Source organism: Gossypium hirsutum, chromosome D12 (assembly GCF_007990345.1).
Source record: "Gossypium hirsutum isolate 1008001.06 chromosome D12, Gossypium_hirsutum_v2.1, whole genome shotgun sequence".
Lineage (NCBI taxonomy): Eukaryota > Viridiplantae > Streptophyta > Magnoliopsida > Malvales > Malvaceae > Gossypium > Gossypium hirsutum.
In genome coordinates this window covers 41771468-41782426 of record NC_053448.1, presented here as the reverse complement: position 1 = coordinate 41782426, position 10959 = coordinate 41771468, and the positions used below count along the sequence as shown (strand labels likewise).

The 10959-nt window shown below is 33.5% G+C and overlaps 2 protein-coding genes across 2 annotated transcripts; both read left to right on the top strand.

Moving 5' to 3' along the window:
- The first annotated feature begins 2357 nt into the window (after positions 1 to 2357).
- Positions 2358 to 5116, top strand: LOC107945888 (GRF1-interacting factor 3). Its single transcript, XM_016880041.2, has 5 exons — positions 2358 to 2580; positions 2689 to 2808; positions 3619 to 3695; positions 4268 to 4355; positions 4433 to 5116. Exons 2-5 carry the CDS (start codon positions 2731 to 2733, stop codon positions 4841 to 4843), a joined length of 654 nt encoding a protein of 217 aa, XP_016735530.1. The 5' UTR covers positions 2358 to 2580; positions 2689 to 2730; the 3' UTR covers positions 4844 to 5116.
- A 133-nt stretch (positions 5117 to 5249) lies between these two features.
- LOC107945887 (uncharacterized) lies at positions 5250 to 6534 on the top strand. Its single transcript, XM_016880040.2, has one exon. It carries the CDS (start codon positions 5323 to 5325, stop codon positions 6427 to 6429), a length of 1107 nt encoding a protein of 368 aa, XP_016735529.1. The 5' UTR covers positions 5250 to 5322; the 3' UTR covers positions 6430 to 6534.
- Positions 6535 to 10959: the final 4425 nt, after the last annotated feature.

The window sequence follows — 10959 nt, the reverse complement described above, 5'->3', positions numbered from 1 at the left end:
ACGACTCAAAATGATCAAAAGCTACCAATTTGGTGATAGAATAGTATGAGGTTCAAGTTGATTCGGCTTGATGTGTTTCGTAAGGTAATGATCTACAAGGAAAAGGAAAAACAAACAAGTAAGCATATAAAATTCTTAGTAAGCTCATATGGAAACTAAAACTTACCTTAATCATTTAAGTAGAAACAATTAATCTACTAGCTACCAAATTAACTTCCTTGACACTTGAATACATAACTATACATGCAACATAACCACAAATTGAATACATTAGTTATGTTCTCAAATAATAATATCATCAACATTTAAAACATAATCACATAGCAATATATATGTCAAGTATCATCAATACCATTTCATTTTCAATTCATTATTAAAATTTTGTTTTCAATCAATTGAACATCGCCCGATGAAACTATAGTAAAATGAACTCGAATACACGAAAATGTAATCCTCACACAAGCTAATAGTATTTTAGGGTTGCTCACACAAGCTGACATTATAATCGGATTGCTCACAAAAGCTGACATTGTATCAAGGTTACCTGTCTGGGCTAAACCTACAATACATATAATTCGGGAATCTACAACAAATGCTAGATCTTGTAACAACATGTAAATCCCTGATCAAATACATATATAACCTTAATGGCATGTCATACATATCCTAACATTTTACTAAGTTCACTTGAGCATCATTTATGTATAAATGACATTATCAATTTATGTACACAATTTCATTTCTCATACGAGACATATATTTAGTCAACAATCTCATGTACAACTTGTTCTATTTCTATATAACTTATATTCTTATGAATTTACAATTCAGTCCATTTCGAGCAATTAGTGCCAAATTTACTAATTCACTTCAATCTAACATATAAATGAAATAGAACCCAAATCAACATAGCATATAATTAAGTAATAAGTTCCATATAAACTTACATGGTCAAAACAACAAACAAATTGAATCTTTAGAGACTAATCGATAATTTTTGTTTTCCCTCCAATTTGTTCCAATTCTTGATCAATCATATTGTTGAAAGCTTAAAACCCTTGAAAGTTTTTTTCTTATTCACTTATGATCGATTGAAGAAGAAGAGAAATTCTCTTTTTTTCGACCACCAAATTATAAATATACTAATATTAATATTAAATTTAGTTAATTAATTAATTTTCTTAATCCTACCGTCCACTACCACCTCTTGGAAATGATTTATTTATCATTTTAGTCCTTAGGTTAATTGCAATTTAAGTCCCTAAATCTTTGGCCAATTAAAAACCTATAGTGATAAGAATTTTATAATTTAGTCCATGTATCCTAATTAAGCAATTAATAAACAAAATTGAAGGAGTAAACTTTAATATTCATTTACACTAATTCCGTAAATATTCTAATTTAATATTTATAGATTTGGTTTACGAAAGTAAAATTTCGAAACTGTCTTTTTTGACACCACTAGGAATTAGACCGTTACAGTCGTGATGTAATTTAACGAATGAAAGCCTTAAACAAAGAAATTATTGAAATTATCTTTTATACTCAATTTAATACTAAATAACAAAACTACAAAATTTTAAAAAGAATATATATTTTGATAGAAAATAACAAAACCATTCGACTTTTCTTTTTCCATTTTTATGAACAAATTAAATTAAATAGATCCAGTTTTATTTGTATAAAAACTAAATTAATTTTTTTAACAATAGAAAACTAATTTAAATTATTTAACAATAGAAAACTAATTTAAATTAAAGGTAAATTACATTTAAGGTCACCAAATTATTAGTAAATTTATGTTTTGGTTACTCAACTTCAAAATGTTACAAAATGGTCATTAAACTATTCGAAAGTTTTCATTTAAATCACTAAATAGTTAAAATTATTGTTGTATAACCTTCTCTGTTCGTACCGTCTGCTCCAATCTAAAGCTCTTCTCCTGTTATCTTCTATAGTTCAATTTTTTTTTCATGAAATAACTTTAAACATCACGAATCTACGAATCAAAATCCAAATAATGTCTTCTTTGATCTTCAACGTTGACCATCAAAATGACTTGGATCTAAGATATGTCTTACTTGTTGATGGATATTGATACACTGTAGCGATCATCGAATCATCGCTTAAAGCTCGTTAGTCAAATTAAAAAAAAACTTAACAACATAGTAACTTAAATAAAAACTTTGGAATAATTCAATAACTTAAATAAAAACTTTTGAATAGTTCAATGACCGTTTTGTAAATTTTTGAAGTTGAATAACCAAAATGTAAATTTACTAATAATTTAATAATTTTGGTGTAATTAACCCTTAAATTAATATTATATACAAATTAAATCGAAAAAAAAATCATTATTCGGGTGAGTTTTGTCTTTCAACAAACAGAACACAACAGGACATGGACCATATCTAGCTTCTTTTTCTTCGGCTTTATCCATTTTACCTTTATGATATTTATATATCACGTCTTAAATTCCTCAACCATCGTCATTAAGTAAAAACCCTATTTCAAGAATTAAATTAATTTGAAAAAAAAAAAAAACAGAGGACATCCTCCACACTCATCTGCTCAAACAAGGTAAAAAAAATAGTACATACCCTTTTTTTTATTTCCATTTTTTTGTTTAATATTTATCTATATTTGATTGAGATGTTTTTTTGGGGAATTTTTTTTCATGGTGATTAGGTTTAGGGTTTCTTTTGGAGTAAAGTAAAAGTTCACACGAAGATGCCGCAGCCACCCCAAATGATTCCTGTCATGCCTTCATATTCACCTACTAATATTACTACTGAACAGATTCAGAAGGTGTGTATATTTATATAATTTTTTTTTGTTTTTCGTTATTGTCCATGTATTGTGTTTAATGTTAGTATGTTATAGTTATGGGGTTGTTGAGGAAGGAGATGTTGATCTCGAACTTGTAATTTTTTTGGGTAATCTTTAGTTATGTATGAGATAGAAGAAACCCTTTTTTTATCTGTTCCAAAAGAAAAACAAATGAAGCCCTTTTGTTGGATTTTATGAACATAACGTTTATGACATGGAAGAGTTGATTGTGCTTTTAATGGTAGTTATTTTGGATAGAATGGTGGATGGTATTCATTTTGAAAAGGTGCAGTAAAATTGACGAGTGAAATAGAGAAATGAATGGAAGTTATTGGTAATGCGGAGCGATATAGTTGGACCAACTTGAATGGTGAGTTGCGTATGGTGTAACAAACAGTTATGCTTGATGTTTTGGGGGAGAATGAAAAGTGTTTTTGCCCTTTTCGATTTGATTCTCAGTGTTTTGATTCTTTAATGCAATGAAATATTTGTTTGAACTCAATGATTTGAAAACAAAAACCGATAGATCTGCTCAAAGGCATACTTGAAATCCAGCTATTCTTTTTATTCAGCAACTTCCTATTGAAAGGGCTATCCTTTCCTTGGTTCGGTCCTTTTTTCTGTTGTGCCTAAACTCTAGAAAAACCATATATGGTGTAATGTATGGCTTTACTGTTTCTGTTGTTTTTGTCTGTTTTCGCTATTTGTTGTGTATTCACAATATCTTTCACTTAATGCTTAAAAATGGAGTATATTAAGTTCTTGTGTTTTAATTTTCATTCTTACCAGTACCTTGATGAGAATAAGAAGTTGATTTTGGCAATTTTGGACAATCAGAATCTTGGAAAACTTGCTGAATGTGCGCAGTAAGTGATTTATAAATTTCAGTTTCTTCTTTTATCTACCTTAGTGGGGCATGCAGCATCTTTAAGTTAATGTTTGAGGTTTATTATATATGTTTGCTTTAAGTTGGAAGTGGCTTGTTGAAAGTGCTAGATGCCGTAGGATGTATTATGGTTCACGTACTTCAAATTGAAGTATTTAATGTTACCATCAATTAGTTGTAAATTCTTCCTTCCTAGATAATTGTGTGTGTTTTTAGTTGAAAGTGGGACTCGAATCGAGAGTTACCTAGATCCAAACTGGGATGAGTGTTCTGCGGATATGTCTGAGCCTTGTGATGCATATACGGACGGTAAAATCTCCACTCCAACCAAACCCGATTTGGTTCTTGTTGCCATTTATCTTGCATCAATAGCATTTATAGCGCTAATGAATGATCACTATATTATTTATCATCTGGATACATTAGCTTGGTTTTTCTGCAAATGTGCTATCAAGGATTCGGTTTTTCTTCGTATACATCATTCGCACATGCATATATGCTTACATGTGCAATATCTAGGCAGTGTACCTATACAAGATTTTGATGATGTAGGTATCAAGCTCAGCTGCAAAAAAATTTGATGTATTTAGCTGCTATTGCGGATGCTCAACCGCAATCGATGCCAACAATGCCTCCTCAGGTGAGTGTTAAGATAACTTCTTTCTTCTAATCTATCCGCTGCTACACCGCTTCCTGACACATTTTCCATCATCATAGATGGCACCACATCCTGCAATTCCAACCGGAGGATATTTTATGCAACATCCTCAGGCTGCTGCGATGGCACAACAACTGGGCATGTACTCTCAAAAGGTGCCATTGCAATTCAATAACCCACATCAAATGCAAGACCCTCAGCACCTCCTGCACCAACAGCATCAACAAGCAATGCAAGGTCAAATGGGAATCAGGCCTGGAGGACCCAACAATGGCATGCATCCCATGCATTCCGAGGCCAGTCTTGGAGGTGGCAGCAGTGCTGGCCCCCCTCAATCTTCAGGCCCAAGTGATGGACGTGCTGGAAACAAGCAAAACCCTGAAACCGGTGTCAATGGACAGGGTAACACAACCGGCGACAGAGCCGAGGAGGGAAAAAGTGACTGTGATGGTAGGCTTCTTTTACAATAGGATTTGTATTCCTCTGGCGGTCATCTCATAGACTGTTGTAGAATTAAAATCTTCAACTTGCTCTTTAATGTAGCAGTTTAGGTAGTTTAACTCTTGTTGAGAGGTTGTTGGCATGCCAATGAATTAAACAACAGGTTGTTAAGACAACGATGGTTTTGTTGTAAAAGGAGGTGGTATATAAGAGCATGTGGTCACTACCTCTGAGGCTGTCATTTTGTAGTAACCTATAAAAGTTTGCAGCTTGTATCTAAATTGTGATCCAGTTGAAAATTACATTGCTTTTTCCTGGTTTTGCTTTTGTAAATTACTTTGTAAATCCAGGTCATGGTTGTCAAAGTGGAACCTTTCATGTTGAAGAAGCTAAAAATCTGTTGGCTTATCTCATCTATAGATGCTATGTCTCTTAACAATTAAGATTAGAATCAAAGTACAAAGAATAAAACAAAATCAACTTGAAAATTCTTTAACATATTCTTTAGATGTCAGCTTTCAATGGTGAAAATGAAGTACAAAAATCACTCTCAAACATTTGGCACGGAACCAATGTTGGAAAAGGAAAGGCCTTTTCTTTAACCTTCTTGTTCTGTGTTTTGATTTTAGAAGACCTGAGCAAGAAAAAGCAAAAACCAGAAACCGCCATGAGAGAAGACCAACAACGCCCTGTTCACCTCTATAACCACCAAAGAAACAAGTTTTTTATAACCACCAAGCTCTTCACTCATACCACCGTGTATGTCATCATTGTCTTGCTCAGTTACACCTTGGGTTACCTGTCTCACTCCTCTCCTCCACCACCACCACCACTTCCTCCGCCGCCTTCTGTTTTTCAACTCGCTAGCTTACCAACCCAACTCGACAACTTCCGAGTCGCCGCTCACTGTTCCAACTCACCTCTCCCACCCCATCTCGTCTTCCCAACGATTCTTCAACGAGTCTTCAAAGGTTCCTCCCCTTACACCGATTTCCCACCACCCCACCTCCGTTACATCCTAAAACCAAAAAGAATCAGAGGTTGGGGATCTAACGGTGACGTTTTCGAGCACTTAATAAAACGAGTCAAACCCAAACTCATCGTCGAAGTGGGAACTTTCTTAGGCGCGTCGGCTCTTCACATGGTGAACGTGACTCGGAAACTCGGACTCCAAACACAGATACTCTGCCTCGACGATTTCCGTGGATGGCCGGGTTTCAGAGACCGGTTCAAAGACATTAACGACATAAACGGCGACGTTTTATTGCTTCAACAGTTCATGCAAAATGTGGTTTATTTCAACGCAACCGGGTCGGTTTTACCCGTACCGTTTTCGACAAGATCGGGTCTAGAGAAGCTATGTGAATGGGGAATAATGGCGGATCTATTAGAAATCGATGCGGGTCATGATTTCATATCCGCTTGGGGAGATATAAACGGAGCGTATCGGATCTTGAAACCCGGTGGGGTAATTTTTGGGCATGATTATTTTACCGCCGCGGATAACCATGGGGTAAGAAGGGCAGTCAATTTGCTTGCTCAAATCAATCATCTCAACATCCGAACCGATGGTCAACATTGGGTCATTGATACTGCTTTAGTAAGAAATTTTTGATATTTTTATCCATGTAAAAATGAATGGGAAAACTTTGGGGTTGATTGTGTAATAATGGGATTTACCTTGGCCTTCATAAGAATAAAAAAAATAATTTTTAAATTATCCATAAATTTGTATACACTAAATCAAACAGTTTAGGAAGGCGGTGAAGTCGAATAAGTTTTGGTATTGATATTAATTTGACTTTTTATATGGGTCGATGGTCATTGGCGAAAGATATCCAAGTTATCGGAACTTGCAATAAATTTCTCAAATCTATATTTTGAGCTTAAAAGAATTAATAGTGTCTTATAATAAGATTATATGATTCAAGGAATTATGATATTATAAAATTACGAGATGGAATATTATCTTATTTAATTAAAACATAATATTTAAATGCTTGGTTGATACAGTTTCATTGTAATATAAGTTGGTAAAATGAAGCATGAATGAACTAAAACGTATGATAAGATTCTCGATTTCTCCCATAAGTTGATAAGTGCCAACAGAATAAATGTTCTCTCAAGCTTGCTAAGTCAACATGAATAACTGCAAAAAAAAAAAAAAGAATATAAATTGTGATTGAAGATGATACTCAAGTTTGGATGAAATAAATACGGTGATGAGAATAAAGGAGCAACACTTCAAGATCCATTGCATGTTCCAAATGGGTAGACGATTCAGAGAAGCATTTAATGGGCTAATCCAAGGGATATGGGCTTATTATGAAAACCAAAGTCCAATATTGGACCAAATAAAGATCAAGGCTTATTTCATGTTATAAAGGCAAATTGAAATGGCTATTTAGTTTTTAAATTCGCCAACTTTGCTCAGATCATCTATGGTATATATTTATCTCTTATCAATGTCATTTAGTCGCTTTTAGATGCTTATATTGTTGGTTAAGTCATATTCGTTGTATGCAACCATTTATCTCCTTCTAGATTCGTTGTATGGTTGGATTCATGCATATACTAGTTTGTTGCTTTAAATATGATTTTTTCTATTCTTGGATGGTTGTTCCAAGTATAAATAGGGGGAAATGAGTCTGCAACAAACGATTTTGAGCCTAATATATTTGGGAGTATTTTCTCTTTTTGTTGTTCAACGAACTTTTTACAATTTATTAAGATTTTTCTTATGGCATTCTAACCTATGTTTTATCACTCACAACCTTTTTTTTTAGTGTGGCGACTACTTTCTTTCTTATACCTTTGGTTCATATTTTTTTATAACGGGTCAAGGTTCTTTAATATTCTAGAATTTTATTTAGAACAATCCAAGGCATCCTTGTTCTAAATTGAATTTTTGGGTCTCATTATTCTTTTTGGGGTTCAAATCACTTTAAAATCGCATCATTTGGTATTAGAGCTTACGGTGTCTAAATCAGGTTGTTATCTATCTTTATTCAAAAAAAAATCAAAGTTGAAGTTACATTTTCAAAAGAGTGTTTCTATCTTATCTTAAATTTTCTTTACTTCTCATTCCTTGTAAGTTGCTTGTTAAGTTGTTCATTGCTATAAAAAAATTTATTCAGGTTCATTAAGCTCAATAAAGAATCGAAAGAGGGAACTAAAGAATGGAAAATGCAAGAGTGTGAGATTATAAGAGGATAAAAGCCAAATTTGAGCAAACACGAGTGTGAGTGTTATCATTATTGAGGGAGACACGTGAGGGAGTGGGTGAGGTAATTTTCAACATTGATTTTTTTTTAATCATGTCCTAATATTAACAAAAAGACAAATGAAGAAGGTGGTGTTCCAAATTTACAAATTCAAGCCTTAGTGGGGGAGATGAGACGAATGATGAGGGCAAAATTAGAACTACATGAAGGATGGATAGGGTAGAAGAAAGAACACAAAGAGGGCAACCACCTATAGCTCCTAATGTACAACAAAGATAAATGACTCCCAATAGATATGACTATGATGGTTATTATGGCAATAATGAGGAAGAAAATGATCGCGCCTCTATTGTTAACGTGGGAATATATGGTCATGGGAATAGAGGTAGAAGAGCTAGAGATCGAATTGATGACAATTTTGGAAACATTAAGATGAAGATTCCATCTTTCCAAGGCAAAAATGATTCTGAAACGTATTTAGAGTGGGAGAAGAAGATTGAACTGGTGTTTGATTGCCACAACTATTCTAAGAGGAAAAAGGTAAAACTAGTTGCCATTGAAGTCACTAACTATGCTATTATTTGGTGAGATCAAATGATTTTGAGCAGGAGAAGAAATGGTGAAAGGCCTATTAAGACATGGGAGGAAATGAAAGCTGTCACGAGAAAAAGATTCGTTCCAGGTCACTATTAGAATGACTTATTTCAAAAACTGCAAGGCCTTACTCAAGGGTCTAAAATTGTTAAAAATTACCATAATGAGATGGAGATAGCTATGATTCGGGCTAACATAGAGGTGGATTCCACAAGGGTAGGACAAAGTTCTGATTCTTCTTTAACATGGAATTAGAATTGGAGCAAGAAGGATAGGAAACCTCAATCTAAGAACAAGTTTGAAGTTTCCAAAGACAATAAAAACGGAGACCCCAAAACAAAGGTAAAATTGAATTCTAGCCTTCTAGAAATAAAGATGTTAAATGCTTTAAATGTTTAGGAAGGGGCTGTTGAAAAAACAGGTTTGAAAAATGCAACAAAAAATGAGTTTAAGGAAAAATCAGAGTTTTAAATTTTTTTCCAAAACTAGAACTTGGTTGTGATATCTGAAGTAATACACTTAATTAAAATTGTACATTTTTATTCGTCCAGAATGAACGCTTCAACCGAGTAGTATTCTCTGCTATCATCAAGCTCACGTCTGCTTAGTGTGGGCTCGCTTCGAATCAGAAATTTCCACAAAATTAACAGTGGGGTAATTTCAAAATTTCTCTACACTTTTGGGTCAAGTTGTAAATAAAAAAAATATCTCTAGAAATCTTCTGAAATAATTTTTTCATAGAATTTTCTCTCTACAACTTCTCTTGAATTCAAGTGTGTGAAAAATAATAACCTCATTTATCGTTCAAATACATAGAAAATAGTTACATGTTTACTACAAAATGGACACATTTCACAACAATCTCCCACTTGCCCTAGTGCAGTAAATGTGTCATGTTTCGCATTCTCATATCCTCGACGTGTTTGTTAAAACTCTTAGTTACAAGAGTCTTAGCAAATGGATCCACAAGGTTATCTTTAAAAGCTACTTTCACTACATTTACTATTCATATGGCGAAACAGATATATGGACGTGTGTAAAGCATCGCATACATAAGGCTTCTAACTGTCGAAGCATATGGAACCTTTCTCATAGGCTCCCTTTCTTCTACTGTCTTAGAACAGTTATCCAAAGAAAGATGAAAACCATATATAGTTAACTGAGTGCTTGGCTTCGTGTCTATCATTGCAAATCGTTCTAGTACCTTATCAATGTATGAAGCTTGTGATAGAGCTATTGTTTTATTCTTTCAACCCCTAAAGATTCGAATTCCAAGAATATAACTAGCTTCACCCAAGTCCTTCATGTTAAACTATTGAGATAACCATAGTTTGATCGATGAAAATTATCCTACATTATTTCTAAAAAGTAGAATATCGTCGACATGCAAAATGAAGAAGACCATCTTTTTGTCTTTTATACGCTTATAAACACAAGGTTCATCAGCTTTTTGCTCAACCCAAAAATCTTGATCGTTCGATCAAATCTTTTATTCCATGAGTAGGATGCCTACTTAAGTCCATAATGGATCTTAGTAGTTTGCAAACTTTCTGCTCCTTTCTTTTGGTAATATAGACAGTGAGTTGAGCCATGTAAATGGTCTCACCAAGATAGTCATTTAAGAATGTTGTCTTCACATCTATTTTTCAGATCTCGTAATCGAGAGTAGTGACAACGGATAAGAGTATGCAGATAGACTTGAGCATGACTATTAGAGAGGTCTCATCGTAATCAATGTCTTCTTTCTGTGTATAACATTTCCTTACAAGTCTAGCTTTATGTGTTTCTACTTTCCCTTCCACATTTATCTTCTTCTTGTAGACCCACTTACACCTTATGGGTTTAATCCCAACCGATAAGCTTGCAAGTTTCCACACCGTATTGGATTCCATAAAATTCATCTCGGCATCCATGACTTGTTTCTAGAGCTTGGAATTTGTAACGACCCGGAAGTCCGTAATGTCTGAAAACATGATTTTAGTACCTCATTTTCTTAAACTGAAGTCATAAATAGTTTTATTAAATATCTAGGGAATTATTTTAGAAGTAAATTGAGTTTCAAATAAGTAATTTTATCGAATTAGTGATTAATTAAGGTACAAGGACTAAATTGTAAAAGTAGTAAAAGTTTAATTGTTAATGAATCTTTAAGTAAAACATGTACATGGAACTTAAGTGGAAATTAAACCATTATGAAAATAGTAATGGACGGTGGTGTTAAGTATAAAATGAAAAATGTGATAAAGTTTAATGTAAGTATAATGTGAGTGCAAGTTTTAATGCCTCTGATTTATCTCCTTTTGATGTAGGTGAAGATTTGAGAACAA